Genomic DNA, 25,123 nt, shown 5'->3' with positions numbered 1-25,123 from the left:
TTATAAGTGCATGAATAAAATGGGTTATAATCTTAGGGGGAAAACAGTTACATTTATTATGTAAGGAGCCCTGGTGGCATAGTAGGTTATGCATTGAGCAGCTAAACACCAGGTTAGCTATACAGGGTTGTTATGCGTTGGAACCAATTCCACGGCACACCATTACCACCACCACCATCATGTGCTAGGTACTTGGTGTATTTTTTTGCATTCACTGTTAAAATAAACCAACATGGTAGTTATTGTATTTCTATTTCTTAAATAAGAAAATTTAGATTTGGATAGGTTAAACATCTTTCTTGAACTCATGCAGTTCGATGGCAGAGCTGGAATTTGGACTTAGTACCTTTCAATTTTCAAACTTTGCTTCTGGTTATTTCTCAAATGCTTTTCAGTTCTTATAATATCTTCCTTTCACTTTTATAATCAACCATCACCCTGGTGGTGCATTGGTTAAGCCACAACTGCTAATCAAAAGGAAGGTGGATGGAAACCTTAGCAGGAGAAAGATGTGGCAATCAGCTGCTGTAAGGACTACAGCTTTGGAATTCAGGGCCAATATGAGCTGGAATTGACACCTATTTTTCTTTTCTTTAACCATGTTATCTTTTATCATAGCATTTTTCTAATTGGACTTTAATATTTTTATTTGGATTCTAAGTTTAATAGTTGATAAGTCGAAAATATATCCACTCTGATGGTGGTAATGGTTATGTGCCACAGAGTTGGTTCTGACTCATAGCAACCCTGAATGGGGTTTCCAAGGCTGTAAATCTTTATGGGAGCAGAAAGCCTCATCTTTCATGTGCGGAATGGCTGGTAGTTTCGAATGCTGACCTTGAGGTTAGCAGTCCGATTCGTAACCACTACAGTACCAGAGTTCCTACATTCACTTTATGATTTGCAAAATATAATCTGCTGATTGACCACAGTCATTCTGAATGCTTCAAAGTCTTGTACACATATCGGTTATTGCATCTGTTATATTGTATTGTAATATCTTCATCTGCCTTGCCTGTAAGGTTATACATACTTGAAGGCAGGAAGTATGCCTCCAGGTTTTGCATTCCCATCAGTTAGTGAGGTGCTTGAGAGGTTCATAAAATGACCCAGAAGAAAAGGTATTAGAAGAAATTTTTGGACTTATTTTGATAGAAGAGCAGTTTTCTTAGCAAGCTTGTAGTCTCAAACTACCCAAAATGGCTTCAAAGCATAATGATGATAGCATTGAACGTCCATACTAAAGAAAATAGAAAACGATTCATATTTATAAAATAAAATATTTGATGCACCCAGTGGAATTGCCCAAGATTGAGTCCGTGATATCATTCTAGTTTGTCTGAACAATGATCCAGGTGAGATTGACGGCTTGCCCTTCTCTAGGAGGGAGGCACTTCACTGAAATTCAGCTTCCCAGGAGGCTGGTAGCTTCTTCCTCCTGCCCAGAGGGGTTATGGTTTCTCACAGGCAGTAAGATCCTTGGCTGCTGGGAAGCTGGTCTTTCCAGACAACTCCTGTAAATAGTTGACACCCAAATCCAGAGTAAGGAGCACTGGTGGCTCTGTAGGATAGACATTAGACTACTAGCTGCAAGGTCTGAAGTTCAAACCCACTAGCTGCTCCTAGGGAGAAAGATGAGGCTTTCTATTCCTGTAAAGATTCACAGCCTCGGAAACCATATACAGGGTTGCTATGAGTTGGAATTGACTCGATGGGAGTGAGAGAAAAAAATCCAGACTTCTGGGATCTGAGAAGTTGCTTATTCCTTTATGGTAAAGTTGCCCTTACACTTGCTCTATAAAAGAAGGGAGTGACAAGAGAGTGGTATCCCTTGCCTGAAATTTTTACCTATAATGTGTACAGTGACCCAGTCCCCAGCATGCCTATCTGTGGCTACAGTGGGAGGGCCAAGGGACTCATGACTGTTTCTTGCTGACCTCTAGCTTTAAAGTTTCCTCAATTCTTTAACCCATACTTATAGCCTTGTGAAAACTTTCCTGAGCCCTAGTGCCAGAAGCAAAGAACCCAAAGTATAGACAATGGAAACAATTGCAACAATGGTGACAATAATATTAACAGCTAACAAATGTTGAGAGCTCTTGGGTGACTATAAGTGTCAGTTCCTAGTAATTTACATGTTTTAACATTCTTAGCTCTCACAATCACCTTTTGAGGTACATACAATTGTTATCACCATTTGAGAAAAGGTTCTGACAGTCAGAGTCAGAGAGGTTTGCATAACTAAAAACACTTCAAAAGTAGTCAGAGAAAAGATGTGGGCAAATTGATTCACAAAATTAGTTAAAAAATACAACATGTACCTAATGGATTTTTTTCCATGTATCCATCTAAACAGATATTTATCATTTAAAATGTAGCATCAATCATTCATGACATAATTAGTAAAATGTATCTCTATCTTTGTTGTTAGCTGCTGTGGAGTCCGCCCTGGACTCATACGGCACTGCCTGGTCCTGTACCATCTTCATCATTGGTTGTGGATGGTACCACTGTGATCCATCTGCTTTTCACTGGTTTATTTTGGAAGTAAGACCAATTGCTGGCCTTTTCTTCTAGTCTGCCTTAATGAGAAAGCTCAGTTGAAACTTGTTCACCATTAGAGCAACATGCATGCCTCTCCTGACAGACGGGTGGGGCTGTGCACAAACTGGGGTCTCCCCTGGGGAAGACAAGAATTCTTCCACTGACCTACCACTGCTCTCATATCTCTCCTCTTAGGACACACATCATCTAGTGAAGGAGCTCATGGCATAAAAGTAGAACATTGGAAGCACATGAGGAGGTAAATAGCTCAGCCTTGGGGTGTTTGGGAAGGCTTCTCAGAGGAGGTAAGATGGATTTTAAAGGATGCATAGAAGATAACAATGCCAACTAGGTGTGTGATAGAGAGGAGATGTGATCAGTTCAGGGAAGGAAAGTAGATGTGTGTCCAGAATGGTCTTCAATGAGAGAAATGGTAAGATTTGAGGCCTGAAAGCTAAGTAAAAATTATAGGTCTTGAGGTCATGAAGGATTTGCATATTGAAAACTTAGGCTTTAGACAAGGGGAAAGAATTTAGCATGTAAGCAACATATTAGATTTCTCTTTTAAAAAGCTCTCTCTGGTTGCAGTGGGGGGAATGCATTGGATGCAGGCAAGGAGGTCAAAATAGAGGCTTGTAGGAATCTAGGTAAGAGATCAGGATGGTCTTAGTGGAAGGGTAGTGGCTATGTTGTATAAAGTTGTTGGTAGTTGCCATGAAGTTAGTCACTCACGGTGACTTTCTGTGTAATCAAATGAGATACTGCTCAGTCATGCATCATCTGCAGGATTGTTGGTATGTTTGGGTCCATCGAGTGGTAACTATTATGTCAGTCATCTCATTGTGGACTTCCTCTAATTATTGGTGGTCCTGTACTTTACCAAACACATTTTCTTTTTCTGTGAATTGGTCTTTCAGAGTACAAACAACAGTGAACTATTTGTCAGCAACCTACAAGACAGGAGTGAGTTTACACTTGGCAGTAGAGGGAGATGACAAGAATGACAAGTTTTTGGCTTGCTTAACTGGTAAAGATCGAGAACACAGGAGGAAAAGCAATTTTAGGGCTGGGTGGCAGTGATTTAAACTTTCTATAAGCATCAATGTTCTGGATTCAGATTCAAGTTACAGATGTACCTTTGAGAGCTTATTAGGTGCCGAGTTCTTGGCTAGGCATTTTTACATAGCTTATATCTTATTGTCTTGGTATGGCTGTAGGATAAGGGCAGCAGTTCAAACCCACCACTCACTCCTTGAAAACTCTATATAGGATTGCTATGAGTCGGAACCTACTCTGAGTACTTAACCACAGCAAGTGTCACAGAGCTTACTATGTGGCTATGGTTATATACATGGTATAGGTGAGGAGTGTGGGTGGCATGATAGTTAAGGCAGTTCAAACTCATCAGCAGCTCCACATGAGAACTATGTGATAGTCTGCTTCCATAATAAAGATTACAGTCTTGGAAACTCTATGGGGCCGTTCTACTCTGTTGCTATAATTTGGAATCCAGTTGATGGTAGTGAGTTTTGCTTTGTGTACAACTGAGAAAAATCAAAGCTTAAACTGATGAGCAGATTGGGTCAATAACTCCTTGAAAAATAGACTAATCATCATGATGGCCTCTGTGTTGTTGTCATTGTTGTTGTTAAGTGCCATCGAGTCAATTCCAACCGACAGTGACCCTGTATAGGTTTTCAAGGAGCTGCTGGTGAAATTGAATCGCTGCCCTTGCAGTTCAAATCGACTTTGCAGTCCAGCGCATTAACTCACAGTGTCACACCAGGACTCCTAATGGCCTCTGTAGTGGTAGAGAAAAATCCATGACTCATTTCTCCAGAATTAGATCTTGCACTCTCTTGACCGCTATTTTGTGTGATCTCATATTTTCCTTGTTTACCTAGTCTTTTGACTTCCATACCTGCAGCTCAGACTTCTCCCAGTTTCTCAGACTTCTATATCTAGCCAATAGGACACATGACTTCATGTGTCATACAAGTGTTTTGTTGTTGTTAGGTGCCATTGAGTAGGTACCGACTCATAGCGATCTTATGCAAAGCAGTGCTTTAGACTTGCTTTATACAAGATTAAACCTGCTTCTTTGGGATTCCTGTCCTTTGCAAAGGACAATGACAGTCACTGTTCTCCTTGAGTCTGATATCAGGGAGTCGTTTTGGCTTCTGTCCTCCCTCTTGCCCAAGGTTAGCTTAAGTCATGCTGATTTTATCATTTTTGTATACTTTTAATCAGTTTCAGTTTTTAAATTCTTTATCCAAGTGATTTATTTCTCATTTTGATTACTGCAACAGCCTGCTAATTGGCCATATTGTCTTCTCTTTTGCTCCTCTGATCACCTTCACAGTGTACCCAGAGCAGAGCTACCAAAGAATAACTCTGATCATGTTCTTCTCATGTCTGAAATTCTGGGGTGGCTCTCTGTGCTATATAGACTCGTCAAGGTCTTGTCAGGCTCTCTGTCCTTACCTCTAACCCTTTCCTGTTGTATTCTTTGTGCCAACTACTCTAAAACACTTGTAGTCTCTCAACTAAGTGAGCTGAGCTTCTGGAGAGCAATGATGTGTTTCATTTTTTCATATGCACAGAGCACTGAGCACAATGCCTTAAGTCAAAGGATGAAGCTCCCTTTGACAGATATCTAATCCAGGAAAGCTGCATTTTAGGGGAAGCTTGAAAAAAACCTATATTAAACTTTATCTCTGCAAACATTTCTTTCGTAAAAGTTTTTGCTTTATAGGTATTTTCTGGTTCCTTAATTAAGGACTGACAAGGAATAAGCAGCATATGGGTGCTTTGTCTAAAAGACTAATTGAGGTTTGTTGTTTTAGGATATGAAGGGGTGATAATTAACTAGAGAGAATTTTGTAACAGTTTGGTTTTATGATAGTCCTTAGCTGTCATCCTCTGGGAGAAGAGCTATATAAGGTGATACCCTTATTTTAAAAAATAAGAAGAAAATTAAAATAGAGTGAAAAATACAAAAATGACTACAACAATAATTTCCATACAGACATGGAAGGAATTAGAGTCTGTCAGAAATTATTATCTAAAACGTGGCTGTTTTTTCTAAATAGTCTACTGGTTCCTTGTCATCGACGCTGCAATTTTGAACAGTTTACAGTCAACAGAAGGCTCAGCTGGGGCACAAAGTAGACTATTCTGCTAGTGTTGAGTCTGATGAGTTTTCCAATTGTGTTGACGGTTTCTGAATCAAAGTAGCAATGTGTACCTTTTATTAAACATGTAAATAAGGATTGACAGTATGAAGATACCAAGATATCCCGGAACAATATCACTGAATACAAGGCCCAGTTGAGCTATACACATTATCACATTTTTATGTCATAAAACTCCTAAATGTCAAAAGAGAACAGATAATTAGTCTCTGAAAACGTTTTTCTTCTCTGTCTATTATTCTTTTGCTGCCCTTTATATAAAGGAATTTTGTGCTTCACTATCCCTGTTCTTCCATATATTATAAGTTGTCCATAAAAACCATGATTAATATTTAGAGGCAAGGTTAAAATAAATTCATGTCACATTACACTTACTATGTACATTTCCATCCTTGCTATGCTGACTTTGTGTGACAATGATTACTTACACAAATTAAAATATTTAGGTTCATGATATGAGAACACTGAAAACACTGGCAAGGCATTTTCCTAGCATTCGATATAAAGGTTATGTCTACATGGGCAAAAAAGCATGGCTACAAACAACTAACACATAATCTCATATTCACTTTCTCTTCAGAAGTTTTTAATATACATAATCTATAATTCAGTGAAAAGCGATCAGACCTAAACAAAGCCTTTTTAAAAAGGCGAGCGGATAGATAAGGTGATAAAAAATAAGATACAGAGAGAAAACTCTCGGAGACTAAATTGTTACCTGTAAATCATTGGTGGTGGTGATTATTAGGATACAGAAAACTAAGATTTCCTTTCTAACTTTAAAATGAAGAATTTATTAAAACTATACACTTAAGATAATTCTGAAACTTCATGTTTTTGGAAGTCACAATGGAATGTTAATGATCTGTATAGTAATTCATCAATTTGTGGATTGTTGAATGAGTGGACAATATGGAGTTGGCACAGGACTGGGCAGTGTTTCATTCTGTTGTGCATAGGGTCGCTATGAGTAAATACCGACTTGATGGCACCTAACAACAATGCTCTGGTAGTGTAGTGATTACGAATCAGGCTGCGAACCGCAAGGTCAGCAGTTTGAAACTACCAGCTGCTCTGCGGGAGAAAGAGGAGGCTTTCTGCTCCCGTAAATATTTACAGCCTCGGAAACCCTGTACAGGGTCACTATGAGTTGGAACCGACTCCACGCCGCACAATAACAGCAATGCAGTATAGGACATGATTTAGGTTGCTGATGATACAATTAACATTTGGGAAATTTTTATCCCCGATAGTTGAAAGTCAGAATTCTTGAAACTGAGATAAACAGCATTGTTTATGCATCCACGTTTTAATTTTTAGGTAGTGGAAAGAACCTCAGTCAAAGACTCACTGGAACTTCATCCAGGCCCCAAGCTGTTACCAACAAGTTCTCTCCTTTAGCAAGTCTCCATCTCCTCATCTATAAAAGGGAAATGAATTCTTTTGCTTGTAATGGTCATTTTCAGCTCAAAATCTTTATAGGTAGAGTCATCTGAAATGGAAGGCTACTTAAATTTGTAGAACCTCAGTCAACATCTTTAGATTTAACAGGGAATCTGGCCTCCAATGAGAGGACTGTTTCCCACAAACCTCCATGTGTTCAGGTGGACCTCTATTGGGAAACAGATTCAGACAGTGCAGAATATATCCTTACAGATTAAAACTAGTAAGATTTTGGAAACCATAATATTCCTTACTATGTCAGTTTCCCTACAAATTAAACTTTTTGGAAATATAAAAATGTACATTTCAAACCTACTTTTAAAAAATAATTTTTCTTTAAGAAGTCAATGTTCTTAAAACTCAGGACCATTTTCCCAAGTTCTCTCTGGGAATAAAACAAACATTTCTTCATTGGTGTACCCTTTTGATTTTAGAGAGATCTAAAGCAACTTCAAATAATTCATTCTCTAGGCCATGGTGGCTCCATGCGATAAACACTGTACTGTGAACCAGAAGGTCCTCAGTTCAAGCTGCTCCACAGGAGAAAGATGAGGATTTCTGCTCCTGCAAAGATTTAAAAAGCCTCGGAAACTCTATACAGGGTCAGTATGAGTTGGAACTGACTCAATGGCACTTTAACAACAAAAATAACAAGTCTACTGAAACTACAAAGAGAAAAGGGATTTAAAAATGTCCACTTTATAAATACTCCAAAGGAAACAAACAAACAAACAAACAAAACAGCAAAAATTAACAGTTAAAAATAGTAAATATATTCCAAATAGAAAATTGAAGATATAATTAATTTTTACCTGGAAACATTGTTGGAATGCATACATGTTTTAGTTTTGTTCTTATTTAATTGTTTTAGAATTCCAGTGAAAACTACACTATGGCAATGCTGATTTCCTCTATTTGGAGCTTTGCTATTTGAGTTACTTAAAATGGTGACTGATTGCATCTCATAATATTCCTTATTACTTCTGTCTCTATGGCAGCTATACATCATGCTAGTGCAATTAGCATGTATTTAATTAAAAGACTGCTACTGCCTATCTGTCAAGAGTAAGACTTTCTGAGAGGAAGAGGGGCATTTTGAAAATTGCTTTGGTAAAATTCATATTCAAATACATGCAAAAATTCTCTCTGTAATATGGAAGGTTGAAATAATGGGAATGGGCCTTTAGCAATTTACTGTATCTTACACAGATCATTACACAAAGACCATTACATAATAAAGTAGAGTTTGGAAAATCTAATCAGAGACAAAAATTGGAAATGACTGGACTCTCTGAGTCATAAAATCTTACTGCATTTCTAGGTAAGTGGATTCTACTCATCCACCATTCTCTACTGAAGTACTGACCCGTAATTGGGAAAGGTTACAGAATTATGAAGATAAGCAAGAAACATGCTAAAAGGTTATTTTCTTCCTTTCTTAAATTTTGAAAAGAGGAATCAATTCAGATAAGGTCAAAAGGTTGTTTTCAGCCACATCACCTATAAAAAGAAAACCTTAAAAATAAACTTCATTTTTTCCCTCCTCAGATAAGCTTCAGAAAGCAATCCAAACCAAAATTCATTATTATATAAATGCTTTTGAAAACTATGGAGAAGAAAAATAAAAGGAAGAAACACTGAGCCAGCCTTACGCTTCCTAGTAAACCTCAAATGAGATGTTCCCCGAGAGTCATTCTCTTTTTAGGAAACTGAAGTAGCTTAGCATATGCCTAAATGATACCATACCCAGGAGGCATTTAGGTTTCAAACTGCTTCAAGGCGAATTTTTTATTTTTATTTTTAAAAGCATCATGTCGGAGAAACAAAACAAAACCCAAGACTCCAGTCTTGCGTTCAGATCATTAGCTTGAACTAAGTCGCCTCTCATTTAAGTGGTGCTAGTTTTCCCCTACATATTAGCTCTGTGGGGATTTGGTTATTTAATGTTGCCTGCTGTTCATGTTTTGCTTCCATTTGCTTCTGCTAAGCACATTAAGCAGCATAAGTGATAGAAGGAAGAATGACAGTGCCCTTGGTGTCATCTTTGGGATTGTGTAACTCCTACCTTTAAAATAAACTCCCATTAGGTAGTAAAAAACAATCATTTTGAACTTGGATGAAAATAACATAAAAATGACTCTGTAATACCTTAAATAAACAAACAACAAAACTATACATGCCAGGGAACAGCAAGAAGCAGGCAGCTTCATAAGTATGTGAACTCTTGCTGAGACTCCATTTTAAGCTACTGATTCAAAGCACTTTTTAGAGTGCAACAATATGGCACATGCATTACTATACAAAATACTGTAATGAAAAATACGTTTTCAAACAATAGTGAGACAACCAATAAATATGTGCTGTTGCTATGTGCTGTCAAGTCAGTTCTAACTCATAGCAACACTGTAAAGTGTTTTCGAGGAGCATCTGAACGGCTGACCTTGTGATTAGGAGTCCTGTGCTTATCCAATAGTATCACACCAGGACTCCATATATGTGTATATTGCTCATACTGGCTATTTCAAGAACAAATTTGATGCATTGGAAACTAATAATTAAAGACAAGAAGAATTGTGGGATGACATCCAGAACATCTTACAGGAAGAAAAAAGTCACTAAGAAGACAAGAAAGGAGGAAAAAACCCAAAATAGATGTCAGAAGAGACTCTAAAACTTGATTTTCAGTATAGAGATACTAAAGCAAATAGATAAGGAGCTCTGGTAGCGTAGTGGTTATGACTCGGGCTGCGAACCTCAAGGTCAGCAGTTCAAAACTACCAGCGGTTCTGCGGGAGAAAGATGAGGCTTTCTGCTCCTGTAAAGATTTACAGCCTCGGAAACCCTGTGCAGGGTCGCTATGAGTCAGAACTGACTCCACGGTACTTAACAACAACAACAAAGCAAATAAATTAAATGAGGAAGTAAAAGAGCTGAAGAGAAAAAATTAAAGGGTAGCTTGAGAATACAAAGTATTCTAATGAAATGTGCAAAGATCTGGAATTAGAAAACCAAAATGGAAGTATATGCTCAGCATTCCTCAAGATGAAAGAACTGAAAAAAAAAAAAAAAAAATCAAGCCTTGACATGAAATATTGAAGGATTCTACTCCATGGCACACCACCATCGCCAGAGACCAAATATTGAATGCTGCAGATGATGGAAGGAATATGCAGAGTCACTGTCTCAACAAGAAATGGTAGATGTTTAACATTTCAAGAGATAGCATATGATCAAGAGCCAATGATACTGAAGGAAGAAGTCTAAGGTGTACTGAAGGCATTGACAAGGAAGAAGGCTCTGGGATTTGATGGACTACAAACAAATCTTTCAACAAACTGATGCGACAGTGGAGGCACTCACTCATCTATGCCAAGAAATCTGAAAGAAAACTAACTGGCTAACGGATTGGAAGAGATCCATATTTATGCCCATTCTAAAAAAAGGTCACCCAACATAATGCAGAAATCATCAGATGTATCATTAATATCACATGCAAGGAAAATTTTTTTCAAAATAATTTAAAAAATGTCTGCAAGAGTTTATTGACAGGGAACTGTCAGAAGTTCAAGCCAGATTCAGATGAGGATGTGGAATAAGGAATATCATTGCTGACATCTGATGGATCTTGACTGATAGCAGAGAATACCAGAAAGATGCTTACCTGTGCTTTATTGATTATGCAAAGGCTCTTGACTGTACAGACTATGAAAAGCTATGGACAACATTTAAGAGAATGGGTATTCTGGAACACTTAATTGTGCTCATGAGGAACATGTACCTAGACCAAGAAGCAGCTGTTAGAATAGAATAAGGGTACACTGAGTGTTGTAAAAGTTGTGTGTTAGGGTTGTGCTCATTCACCATACTTATTTAACCTATATGCAGAACAAATAATCTGAGAAGCTGGATTATATGAAGAAGAATTTGGATTCAGAATTGGAGAAAGACTCATTATCAACCTACTTTAGGCGGATGATTCAATCTTACTTGCTTAAAGTGAAGAGGACTTAAAATACTTACTGATGAAGATCAAAGACCACAGCCTTCAGTATGGGTTGCATCTCAATATAAAGAAAACAAATTTCCTTACCACTGGACCAATAAATAACACAAACAGAGAAAAGATTTATGTTGTCAAAGACTTCATTTTGCATGGACCCACTATGAACCCTCATGGAAACAGCAGTCAAGAAATCAAATGACATACTGTATTAGGCCAATCTCTGCACAGACCTCTTTAAAGTGTTCAAGAACAAAGAAATAAGGTGTGTCTGACCCAAGCCATGGTATTTTCAATAGCCTCATATGCATGTGAAATTTGGACAATAAATTAGGAAGACCACAGATGCAATTGAGTTATGAGGTTGGAGAATAATATTGAAAGTATCATGGGCTTCCAGAAGAACAAACAAATCTGCTTTGGAAGAAGAAGTACAGTCAGAATGCTACTTAGAAGCCAGATGGCATGACTTTATCTCTCATACTTCAGCCATAGTATCAGGAGGGACCAGTCCCTGGAGAAGGACATCATGCTTAGTAAAGTGGAGGGTCAATGAAAAAGACTAAGACTTTTAACGTAATGAATTGGCAAAGAGGCAGTAGCAATTGGCTCAAACATAACAATTGTGAGGTTGACGCAGAACCAGGCAGTATTTTGGTCTTTTGTGCATAAAGTTGCTATGAGTCGGAACCAAATCAATGATACCTAATAACAAGTCTCTCTCTTTTTCTCATTGAGTTTGTAGTATCTCATAATGACCCTATACAGGTTTTCTGGGGAAATTCAGTGGCTCTGTAGGATAAGCACTGGACTTAGAACCACAAAGTCAGTGGTTTAAACTCACTGCTGTTCCTTGGGCGATAAATGAGGCTTTTTGCTCTTGTAAAGATTTACTATCTCAGAAGCCCTATACAGGTTTGCTCTTAGTCAGAACCTACTCAACGGCACGTAACAACATAGGGTTTCCGAGGAGTGGCTGATGGGTTTGAACAACCAACCTTGCAATTACTAGTTCAATGTTTCTCCTACAATGCCACACCAGGGCTCCAATACACTTGTATTTTTAATATGCACACAGTGTTTAAAATAAATACACAATGTTGCTGCTATTTAAAAAATAAAAAATAAATAAAAGGCTTAGCATCTACATTGAAGATTGTACAGTATAATTGTGTAAATATAAGTTACACCAGGCATTCATTTCTTCACTTAATTAGTGGGTTCCTTGTAAATGAGAATTGGATTTTCTAATCCCCTACCTCCAACCCAAATGTCGACCAAATCCAGTGGCTGGTGCAGGTTTAATAAATAATTGTTGAATGGCTAAGCAGATGGACCCTGCTGTTATTTTTGTGAGATCTTTTATCGAGTAGTTTTGTGCACTCAGTTTTTGCTCATTTCCTTTCCCTAATGTACAATACCACTGACCTTTGGGAAACTCATTATATTATTCACTAAAACAGATTCTGCAAACTCAGAATTGTTCATTGTAATAAAATATGCTGCAGTCTGCAGAATAGAGAGACTATTTCATAAAAACTATCTAAAATGTTCTAAACTTATTTAAAATCATAAAGCATTTCATTTCACCTGTGCTGATAGCTTTGTTAAACTCACCAAAATAAAGTAAAGAAACAAAATAACCAAAAAGAACATAGTGAATTCTTATTGCCTAAAATATTACTTTCCTTCTTTAAAATACACCTTGGGTGCAAAAAAGTCAAACCTAAGACTTTTCTTTGACCAAACAAATGAGAAATGCAGGACACATAGGGAGTAGCCAGTATTTGGAAAGAACAGTTGGGAAATTTCTTATTAAGCAATTTCTGCTTCCAAACAGAAATTCTGGTTATAGGATCTGTCACTGATATGCTGACTGCCAATATGTTAAGCTAAACAGAATTTTGACTCTCTTTACTGCAGCAGCAAAAAAATATTCACAATACATACATAAAAGGTTTTAGCTCTTACTAGTTTCCTGTAGCCTTCTATTGATGTGAGGAGCTTAACGTTTTGGCTCTTTTTTTTCCCTCTCACAACTTTTAAAAAATTATATTTTCAGATGTTTTCTTGAATATTCCTTTGTAACTTACGTAAAAGTCGTGAAAACATGCCAAAGCCTAAGAAAACATGCCTACCTGAGCCTAAGAAAACAACCAAACTCTATTTAGATGAAGAATTCAGTCTTGTATGTGGGCATACAAGGACTGAAGGAATGAGAACGGCTTAATGTTGGGAGTTTATTCTTGACTGTGGCAGCTTCTCCTGGTCCTGGTTATAGTCTCTGTGGCCAAATGGGTTTAATAGACAAAAAATGCTCCCTAAATGGTCAGTTTGGACAGAGGCCATCAGTACACATAGCCAGAATAACTGAGTGAGCTGTTGGGCAAAATCCAGGGAAAGAGGGGATGAAAACAGGGTTTTGGACTACTTTAGACAACAAGGAGAAACAATTTACATGGTGGTCTACTTTGAAGACTACACATATGGGCTTTTTCCTGCAGAAGTTGCTTTTCTAAATTTCACATGTACATTTCCTGTTTTGTGAAAGTGCCAACTAATTCTTAGTACCTCTAGAGAGATTCAGAAATGTTCTAACTTCAGAAAAGAACATTTTGAATCATTTGAGAAAACTGATGATTCTTTCTTCAAAGATCATAAAATTACAGCATGTTACTGTTAGAGGGGAATTAAAAAAGTATCTACTCCAGCTCCTTTACTGTATTTATTGGACATGAAATTGAGTCACTTAAAAAAGTTAAGTGGTTGAATTTCATGGTCGAATTATAGTGCACATAATCATAGTCAGATTTCCTAAATTGGTGGTCCATGTACTCCAGGTGGTAAAATAATAATCCAGAGAGTAGGAAAAGCAATAGAGCTTCTCTTTAATTGTCTCATCCTATTAACGCACTGGACTGCAAGGTTGGTTTGAACCACAAGGTCAGTGGTTCAAGCTCACCAGCTGCATCTCGGAAACCCTTTACAGGGTCGCTATAAGTCAGAACTGACTTGACAGCACTTAACAACAACAGCAACAAGATTATAAAATTGGAGTCCTTGTGAGACATTATAGGATAAGCACTGGACTGTTAACTGCAAGGTCGGTGGTTCAAGCTCACCAGCTGCTCCTTGGAAATCCTAGACAGGGTTTCTATGAGTCAGAACTGACTTGATGTCACTTAGCAACAACAACAATTATAAAATTGCCTCTGTAAAGATCTCAGCACAGGAAACCCTGTGGGGCACTTCAATTCTATCATATAGGGTTGCTATGAGTGAGTATTAATCAACATGATGGCATACAATAACCCTATTATAAGAGTGAATTTTGTGAATGTATTTTGCTATATATTGTTGTTCTTGGGTACCCTCTACTTTACCAAGTATGATGTCCTTCTCAATAACATGGCCAAAGCATGTGAGATGAATTCTTTCCATCCTGGATTCTAACGAGTGCTCTGGCTATGTTCTTTCCAACACAGATTGGTTTATTCTTCTGGAAGTCCATGGTATATTTAATATCCTTTGCCAACACCATAGTTCAAAGACTTTATTGTTCTTTGGTTTTCCTTATTCATCATTCAGCTTTCACATGCATATGAGACAGTTGAAAATACCATGACTTGGGTTAGGTGCGCCTTAGTCTTCAACATGACACCTTTACTTTTTAATACTTTTTTAAAGAGATCTTTTGCAACAGGTTTGACCAGTACATCATTTGATTTTCTGGATTCTTTGGAATGGTCAAGAGTATGGCTGTATTCCAGTCAGTTGGCCAGGTAGATGTCTTCCAAATTTCTTGGTATAGACAAATGAACACCTCCAGTATGGAATCAGTTTGTTGAAACATCTCAATTGGTATTCTGTCAATTCTTGAAACCTTGTTTCTCACCAATGCCTTCAGTGCAGCTTTGATTTCCTCCTTCAATACTACCTGCTCTTGATCATATGATAACCCATGAAATGGTTGAACATCAACCAGTTCTTTTTGTGGTAATGATGCAGTATGTTCCTTCCATCTTCTTTTCATACTTCCTGCACTGGTCAATATTTTACCCATAGAATCCTTCAATTTTCAAGTCAGGTATTGAATTTTTCTTCAGTTCTTTCAGCTTGAGACATGCCAACCAAGTTCATCTCTTTTGGCTAAATGTATATTATATATATAAATTTGAACTCTCAACATTTCTTATTGTTCTTCCTTGCTTTTCTCTCTTTCACAGTAGTGACTATGATGTTATATATTGTATTTTTTACTTTTTTATTTTGCTTACTCTCTGTGTACCTCTCACTGGAGTGTAAATTTCATGAGGACAAGAGACCACTAGCTCTGTATGGTTAGCTACATGAACTATAAAACAAACTAGTATCAATGAAGTAGTTATTTTGTCTTTGCTTTTCTTTGCCCTTGACTTACCTGAGGTATGTATTAGAATTCTATTCAAAGAATATTGGACAAATCACTTGCTATATAAATCTATGGAAGTGATATAACTTTTTTATGCCTCAGTTTCAAGTGCAAAGCAATATAGAGATTGGACTAGATCATCTTTATAGCCCCTTCCAGGTGTAAAATGTATACTCGGCTACATCCCTAGCTCCTAAAATAGAGCACGTACCCAGTAAATATTTTTAAATGAATATATTATTATAGTAGTGTTACATAAAATGTATAAACAAATATGCACTTATCAGTTCTGGGTTTTCTAGAACTTTTTACTGATAAGGGTGTATCATTAAGAAAGTGTGTAGTTCTTTCAGGAAATTTCTTATTTTAGGTCTTTCAAGGGACTGGTTAAGATAAGAACTAAATGGCTACTAATTAAGGAAAGTACTTAAAGTGCAACCTCTTCTATAGAAAGGAGATTGTAACTCATCTGGAGAAGAGCTTGATGTTCTGGAGATTTGCCTGAATGGTTGATTTTAGTCATGTCAAAGCAGGGCAGGTAGGCAACCATGATGTTGGAATTAGAGCAGAACAGAGCCTATGATGACTTAATCCAAAGCTTCTATTGCTTTTTATACATGATTTAAAAACATGATTTAAGAGGCACTGGAGAGATGGTCCCAAGTTGCCTCAAACAAGACCCAGTGACAGGGAAAAGCAATGAGGCCCTTAAAATAAAACTGTCTGAAGAATAGTGAACTTTATACTTGTATCTAAAATGTCTAAACTTTAGGGGGTGGAGAGGAGATTGCTCGTTACGGCCCATTTTTCATTTAAGGCTAGAATCTCTGCAGGACCCAGATACTTTAGTTTTGTGTTTTGACATTGTTCTTTGGAGAATCATGTGGGATAGTATGTACAACCTTGAAAATGCTGCGGCATAGTTTCCAGACAGAGTCATTTGGCACCTACAGGACTGGGCAGGACTGAGCTTTGAAAGCAACTCTATTTGGGCGAGAGAGACCGTAACTAAGGCAAACTAACACAAATCATCTTCTCTATGCCTGACATTAGAAAAGGATAAACTTTCACGGAATAAGTCCTTGAGATCCTTGGACAATTAGAGGAAGGCATACAGGGGTAGACAGCACTTCAGTAATTAACTGGAAAAAAGTAAAGAGGTGTGACAAGAGTTGTACTTTGAGTGTGGTTAGGGATTTTCAATAATTACATAGTCTTTGCATTCACATTCAAAATCATATCATCTCATTATCTTTGTCTCAAGAATCATTAATTAGATGCTTTAAGCAAATCAAATGAATGGACAAAGCCTGAATTCTGAGATGAAGAAGTGAATCAAAAATTAAAGTCTATTTTCATCTCTGACAGGACACTTACTGAGATGGTTACTGCATTTTCTGACTAATGTCCCTATCACTTTGGACAGGGTGTAGAGGCCAAATGTGTGTTCATAATCTCAACCACTAAGATAATTTTCATCAGTGAGATAGAAACAAAGCAGAATTCATCAAGGATCTTGTAGCTCAAAAGAACCACACCATGTGATCCATATTGAGAATACATTACCTGGAAGCATTCACTCCTCTCTGTGGTATCTAGTATAAATTAATCTGCTTGTTAGATTGATGCATTAAATTGTTCTCAGGAAAAAAAGAACGGTAAACATTACTCTTGTTTTACTTGTAGGTCTAGACTGTTGCATGCAACAGCTATATTGCATTAAAAACAACATGCATGAAAGTCACAGATCTAATATATGGATCAGGTACCCAAACACATGGCACAGCCTGTCAGCTGGCCCCCTAGGTCACCAAATAAAGCTCAGAATGAAAAGTTACTCAGTTTCTCAGATTTGCCCACACATTCTCAGGAAAGGCTAAGGGCTAATCTGGGTGAGGGCAATGATGTATTCCCTACTCCATGCGTGTGTGTTTACATGAACAGAATGACGATGTAACCATTAATGGCACTTACATCTTGGTTAGACATTTCCCAGTAAGGTCTCTCTCCATAGGACATGACCTCCCACATGACAATACCATAGCTCCATGCATCACTTGCCGAGGAGAATTTTCTGTAGGCAATAGCTTCTGGGGCTGTCCATCTTATGGGAATTTTCCCACCCTGGAAAACAAATTGGAGATTTCTCAGTTGACTCCAAAGCATGTTAAAAAACAAAGTGATATTGCCTTTAAATATTTTCTGTTAGAAAGATCTAAATACTTATAACTGTGTTAGCATTTTAAAGGAAAATCAAAAGGAAACCAGCATAAGGTTAAAATGTCAGAAACCTTTTTCCTATAGTGCTTATTCAATGAGAACAGCTTTATTGGGAAATAAGTCACACTGTAGAAATATTTCATTTCATTCATTAGAAAAATTTATTTTCAATAGCGATTCACACAATTAAATCCAGTATTATGCCATTTGAAGAAAGTTCCAGATTATGGGACATTAAAACTAAGTATCACTTAGCATTCATTAAACCTTGTATTGAATTAATAAATAATAATCATAATCTCTCCCTTTGTAGAAGACAAGTGGTTAAATAGACAACTGAGACTAATTCTCTACCAATTCAAGGCCTTTCAGAACTTTATTTCCTTTCATCTGCTATGAATGAACGATTACGTTTATTTTAAACAAAACAAAACAAACCGACAACATCATACAAGAACACCTGAGATGGATCATCTATCTTTAAAACACTTTAGGCTAGTAGGTATTTTTTATTTTTTTTTTACACTATTCCAGATACTATTTGAATGTATTAAAGAGATGAAATTTCATGGATTTAATCTATACTGTTTAAGTATTTAAGTCTGTCATTGTGTTATACTTAATTTTTATTAACATTTATTACAACTCACCTATTGAAACACTCTATAAATCCCTTTTTTATTGTAATGAGAAGAATAAAACAATTCATCCATTTGATTTTTAAGTTTTGAAATCTTGCGGTTCCAAATAGTAAATTCAGAGGACAAGCGCATCCCTGGCTCCACTAGATGGCGGAAGAGAACAACGAGCTGCCCACAAACTTGTTTTTCAAACCAGAAGGGTGGTTTCCGTTCACAATCGTTTTCGACAGTTTGAACCCACCACAGAATTGGATTAAAACAATGGAATTGTTTTATCATTATCAGCAATTTCATGGTTACATCATCTGATCACCCACTGTGAGCAAAGTCTGGCTTTAGGTCGAGTGGTGGGGTGGAAAGAAAGAATGCCTTCTTTGGCCCTTGAGGAGTTTATGTTAAACATCTTTTAGGGGGAAGCCATTAATTGAGTAATTTAAACACTACTTACTTAGTAATCTAAACACTACTTAGAAAGAAAAAAAGATTCATTCGAAATAGGAACAATTATGTTTTGCAAGGTAAATGAGAACATTAATGGACTTCTCATTTCAAAGACTTGTAGCAATGTAAGAGATTGAAGGAGCCTTGGGGTGGGTAAGACGTCTTGAAAGCATTCTCCTCATTTTAAAGGTTAGCAGAGTCCAGGGAGGTCAGGAGATTTTTCACCCCATTACTGGGTAGCAAGTACCTAATGCCTATTAATGCTATTATAGTAATACGAGTATTACGAGACGTAGAGGGAAAAACTGGACAAAACTATCTGCAATGTTTTAACACAGAGTAAGCATAACCCTGTATCACAGGAGTATAAGGCCAGGCAACCTGTGGATTAGAGGTTACAGACAATGCCCAATTAAGATGCTAAGCTCTTGAGTTCATTTTCACTCACAGTGACCCATTATAGAGTTTCCAAGGAGTGGCTTCCCAGAAGCCGCTGGGGGGTTCGAATGTTGGCTTGAACCGCCAAACTTGCAGTTAGCAGTCTAGTGTTTATCTTACAGGGTCATTTGTTGTTGGCAAGTGCTGTAGAGTAGGTTCCGACCAATAGAGACACTGTACAGGATTTTCAAGGAGTGGCTGGAGCTTGAACTCCAGACCTTGCGATTCAAACCCACTTTGCAGTCCAGTGCCTTGACCCACAGCACCACACCAGGACTCCTACCAGTCTTAAATTTACAAAGTTAGACACAGTAGCTTAAAAGGTAAAAGAGGGAGTTGCTAAGGAAAGGATTCATTTTTCCACTCCAAGTAGATTGCAGATAAAATGCAAAAAACCCCAGTTAAATTTCAATTTTACATACATTATTTTTTAGTAGAAGTGTGTATCATGAGGGGATATTTTTTTTTTTTTTGAAAAAAAAATTGGTATATGTCTCAAATATTTCATGGGACATAGTTGTTTTAAAATATATATGTTATTTATCTGTAATTAAAATATAAGTGATCATTTATGTATTTATTTGCTAAACCTGGCAATCAGAACTCAATGCATTAAAAATCTTTAGACATGTAAATAAGCCACCCTAATACATTCTGTGGCACTGCAAGTTAATGCACTGGACTGCAAGGTCAGTTTGAACTACAAGGTCTGCAGTTTCAAATCACCAGCCATTCCTTGGAAACTCTATACAGGGTTGCCTCTATGAATTGGAACTGACTCAGCTGCATTTAGCAACAACAATGCATCCTGAAATATGAAAAGTATCTAGCGTGGCCTATACTGTCCAGCAGGGCAAAGCTACTCCTCCAGGTAACCGTGCTGCTATGCTGGTGTCTCCATGGACTACCACGTTCTTTGTGTTTGTGGTTGTGGCTAAAGTGCCTCAGCCTTGGGGAAGCAACTTAAGTGAAACACAGGCTTGTCTCAATAAGGAAGCCACAACTTCAAGAAAGAAACACCAAATCTATAGATTTGACCTCAGAATAGATGCAAGAGCTGCAGTTTGACCTGGAATTTCTGACTGGGGATCATTCTTTGAATGTTCTGGCAAAAACATGTGAAAGTGTGAATTGTTAGACTAATGGCCTCTATCTTTGTTTCCTCTTTGTTGAGTTATATCACAATAGGTTAAAAAACTGAGTTACGGGTTATTTAAGGTTATTTAATGTGTATTCACTTATAAATGATATCTCACATAAGTGATTCCCATATAAATTTCTATTTCATATAACTTGATATCACATATGAAGGATTAACTATCATATTCCTGTCTACGATTTCATTTTCCTCCCGAAAGTGAAGACAGTACAGATGTTTGATTAATAGGATTGTTATGCTTATAAACATATGCATCATTCTCTAAAATGAATACTATTATAAAAAGGACCACATATACTCATTTCAAATTCTATTCCAAGTGTCATCTTATAATGGAAAGAGTGAGCTAGAATAAATCTTATAATAAAATATGAAAAATGAGACAAGTTTTACTGTAGGAAATACAATTTTAATTAACAACAATGTGTGGTATCACGAGCCTGACAGTACGTACAAACGAGAATGATTCTGAGTTTATATTCAATGAAGAAAAGGAACATTCAAACATATCTTCTAGTGTAAGAAAGAATTTCTAAAACTGGCTACAGCACCCCTGGATATTGTATTGGATGAGTTTTTTTTGTAAGGGCAGAATGGGACAGAATGAGGCAGAAAGGAAGATGCCTTTAAGACTATCATATGGTTTCTACCCAGCTTCCTCCATTCGAAGATACACAGAAGCCTGATTTTCTTTTAATCGAATCTCATCTACATGTTCCTATTGCCCACGATCTTGAATCACAGATAGAGGTAAAGCACTAAGATACTTTTTTCTCAGGGCATTGAACACCAGATGTCTGTTTCAGGTTTCAGGAATGAACAAGTAGTGCTTTAGATTTGAAATCACAGTCATTGGAACGGTGGAACATTGCATCCTGCTTTACCATATGTTTATGAATAAAAAAGGATGAACAAAAATGCTAATCAAAATGACTGAATGAAAGTAAAGTCTTTTCATCGACTAATACCTTATCCAGCAAACTAATCACTTAAGGACACAAAAGAGAAAGAGAAAGTAGCGAACTCACTTGCTACTGAATGGTTGCTAGAAAACTGCCCCTTCCCACCCCATTTTTCAAGTCATATTCAGAGTTTGTTGTGTAAGTAGTAGTAAATAGTAGCAAACAAAATGCTGAAGAGGGAACCATGAGCTCTGTATATTTTTCTTTATACTGTGGTGTGGAGCTGCAGTATAGTGAAGTTTGAGATCTATAGAGATAGATGGAGAAAGGTTAACTAACATATGGTTTTTAGAACTTAACTCTTTAATCATCAGAGCAGTGACTAAATCAATTGAACTGTACTAAGGTTAGAGGCTTATTATTGAAACCAAATGCAAAAATCTCACAGAGAAGCAAGAACACATAAAAGGTCTCTATTTCTCATTTACAGGATTTGATGGTTATCTAAAAGGCAGATGGTTTGAATAGCCAATACTCTGCTTGCAGACTTTCAACCTTTCTCCATCTATCTTTATAGTTCTCAAACTTCACTTAATGTAAGAGCTGTAGTACAGAAAAACTATGTATCTATATTATGTTTAAAGGATAATTTAAGTAATTTTCAAAAGTATTTTGACTAAATAACACTTTTATTTATGGTCTATATATTCTAAGTGAGAAGCAGCTCTACTTGAATTCATATTTTAACCTCTTTGAGTCTTTGATTTCAGATCTATAAATCAAGGGGATTCAAATTAATGACTGCTATGGATTGGATTGTGTTCCACAAAAAGATTTATCCTCTTTTCATTTATTGGCATGGTTAGCTTCCAAAGGTCAGGTTCCAATTGGCAGCATGCAAAAATAGGGAATGACCACAACAAACCACAAAATGGAGGATGATAAGATACTTACATAGCTATCAAATTCACAACTGCCAAACTATCAGCTAAGCTAACACATAATAATCTTAACCATTGAAGCCAGCATTATATTACCTTAAACCTCAGCATTTATTGCTGCCAGACATATATTATTAATGTACAAAATTTGGGGATAGTATAAATTTTTACTATTTTACCTGCAAAATGTCAGAGAACCAAATCGTTAATAAATGAAGAGACAATGTAAAACGAAGTACCAGTGACTGTGACTTGATTTGGAGACAGGATTTTTGAAGATTATTTTTTTCAGTTAAGTTAATATGAGGCCCTATTGGAGTAATGGTGGTGGTGGTTACGTGCCATCGAGTCAGTTCTGACTCACAGAGACCCCATTTACGGTTTCTGAGGCTACAAGTCTTTATGGGAGCAGAAAATATCATCTTTTTCTTCTGGAGCATCTGAAAGATTCCAATTACTGACCTTGTGGGTAGCAGCCGAGCTCTAACCTGGATCTAGGAGCTACACAGTGCAGGGACCCTGGGCCCAAAGGACACACTCCATTCCTGGCTCTACTTTCTTGGTGGTTGTAGGTTGCTCTGAGCTAAACTCACCTCTCTCTCCTTTTATATCTCAAAAGAGTTATACTCAAGATCAACTAATCCTGTAAATTTCATCTGACCTCATTAATATCACAGAAGTGAGGATTTACAACATAGGATAATTGCATCAGTTCAGACCTTATCACATCAGATCATATCAGGGGGTTGGTTGTATTATATTACATCTCATCATGGGGATAACTGCATCTCAACTATCAAATCACTGAGAATCCTGCCCTGCCAAGTGGACACAACCTTAACTATCACAGTAACCTAAGCAAGCGCCTTGCCTTTTGCTTTAGAAGGCAACAATATGAATAACACATTTTAGAAAGAGGTATAAGACCAAAACATTGACATTTTTACTCTTTTATTTTTAACCCTCAATGGGAAGCCATTCATTATTTGGAAAACTCATTTCTGAAGCCTCGCTGATGTCAGATGAAAGAGGCATTCATGTTAACTTAAAATTAATATTAAATTAAAATACCTTTCTGGTGACATTATCTAGCAGAGGTGGTCTGGTTTCAGTAGCATAGGTGGAAGGATCAGCACTTAGAAGTCTTCTGCCTTCATTCACAATGGTGTTCCACAGAAGGCATAGCAAAATATCACAAATCACAGAGGTATCACACACTCTATTCATACAGACAATCTTCACCAGGGGCCTATTTCCTTTTCTCTGAAGAACTGCTGATCTCGAAAAACAAGTTCATTTTCTCAGTATTTCCCACTAGTTTAAGTTCTCAAAGCAACCGATTATGATAGTGCAAAGCAGTATTATATTATGTAAGCTGCTTAATGTTACACCCTCACTCCTCTCTCAGAGGAGCATGATATTCCCTCTTTCATTGACATTTACTGATCTAGGGTACTTGGGTATCTAAAGCTTTGGCAAAGCTTTAGCCTTTTCTGAAATAGTATTGGTTCTCATTAAAACAAAAAGACTAACGACTAATGATGGAATTAATTCATTTGTAGTCACAAAGGAAACTCATACTTTGGCTTCTAGATAAGTTGTATTAAATGGAACCAAGTACTTCTTAGCTACCAGCACATGGTAGGCATTCAGTAAATCATAATTCTTTCCTTAGTTTATGGATTTAAAACTTGCCTTTTTCTTTGGACCTGCTTGGCTTACAGCCCAGACCAACAATTCAGTTCACTCATCTGGAGTCATTAGTCTGCCTCCATAGTACCCAAAGTCAGGGTGATCTCATTCTCAATCAAGGGCTTTTAGGAGCCAGAGGCACCAAGTCAATTCTGTTGATGAACTAGCTTTGACACAGTTCTCATAATTCAGATCTCATTTTTCCAAGTTCCAGGAAACCCATAAGTATTGGTTCGGTGAACTCAATACCATGTCCAAATTTCTAAGCTTTCATGGGTAGGTTTTTGTCATTAGAAAACATTATCGACGGTTCAATGTTGGTAGGCTAGACATTTGCCAATGACAGTCCATTTCAGCTCACTAATGTCTAGGATACCAACTTTTAAGTGTTCTGTTTCATTTTTGACAACTTCCAATTTTCTAGATGCATATTTTGTACATTTCACATTTCAATTATTAATGGCCATTTGTAACTGTTTCTTTACATTTTGAGTTATGCCACATCAGCAAATAGGGGTCCTCAAAACTTTATTACTTCCAGGTCATGAAGGTCTACTCTACTTTGAAGAGGCAGGTCTCCCTCAGTTGTGTTTTGAGTGCCTTTCAACTTGAAGGGTTCATCTTCTAGCATTGTATATCAGACAATGTTCTACTGCTACTCAAGGTTTTCACTGGCCAATTATTTCAGAAGTAGATCACCAGATCTTTTTCCCAAGTCTGTCTTGGTCTGAAAACTCTGTTGAAACCTCTTCCCTTGGGTGACCCAGCTGGCATTTGAAAAACTGGTGGCATTACAGCAACATAGAGCTTCCATATTATGACAAACTGACAAATGGGTGGTGGAATGTTTCTATAATTATCTCAGATCACAGAAGGCATAAATCACTATTATGCTTTCAAAATACATATGTATAAATAATTATAAATTTTGAATTTGAGGTAAGCTGACTAAAATGTTGTTAAGTGTCGTTGAGTCGGTTCCGACCCATAGCGACCCTGTACAGGGTTTCCGAGGGTGTAAATCCTTACGGGAGTAGAAAGCCTCATCTTTCTCCCGCAAAGCGGCTGGTATTTTCGAACCGCTAGCCTTAAGGTTC

At 37.2% G+C, this 25,123-nt stretch overlaps 1 protein-coding gene across 1 annotated transcript in view; it reads right to left on the bottom strand.

Moving 5' to 3' along the window:
- The window catches only part of EPHA6 (EPH receptor A6), an 837,864-nt gene that overhangs the window by 19,036 nt on the left and 793,705 nt on the right, over window positions 1-25,123 (bottom strand). Inside the window, exon 13 of the mRNA XM_006868630.1 lies at window positions 17,567-17,716. Coding sequence (XP_006868692.1) covers window positions 17,567-17,716 — 150 coding nt within the window. The remainder of the gene's footprint in view (window positions 1-17,566; window positions 17,717-25,123) is intronic.

The sequence above is a fragment of the Chrysochloris asiatica genome, unplaced genomic scaffold (assembly GCF_000296735.1).
Source record: "Chrysochloris asiatica unplaced genomic scaffold, ChrAsi1.0 scaffold00120, whole genome shotgun sequence".
In the NCBI taxonomy this organism is placed as follows: domain Eukaryota; kingdom Metazoa; phylum Chordata; class Mammalia; order Afrosoricida; family Chrysochloridae; genus Chrysochloris; species Chrysochloris asiatica.
Note: the sequence above shows the minus strand (reverse complement) of the source record. Positions and strands in the feature narration are given on the sequence as shown.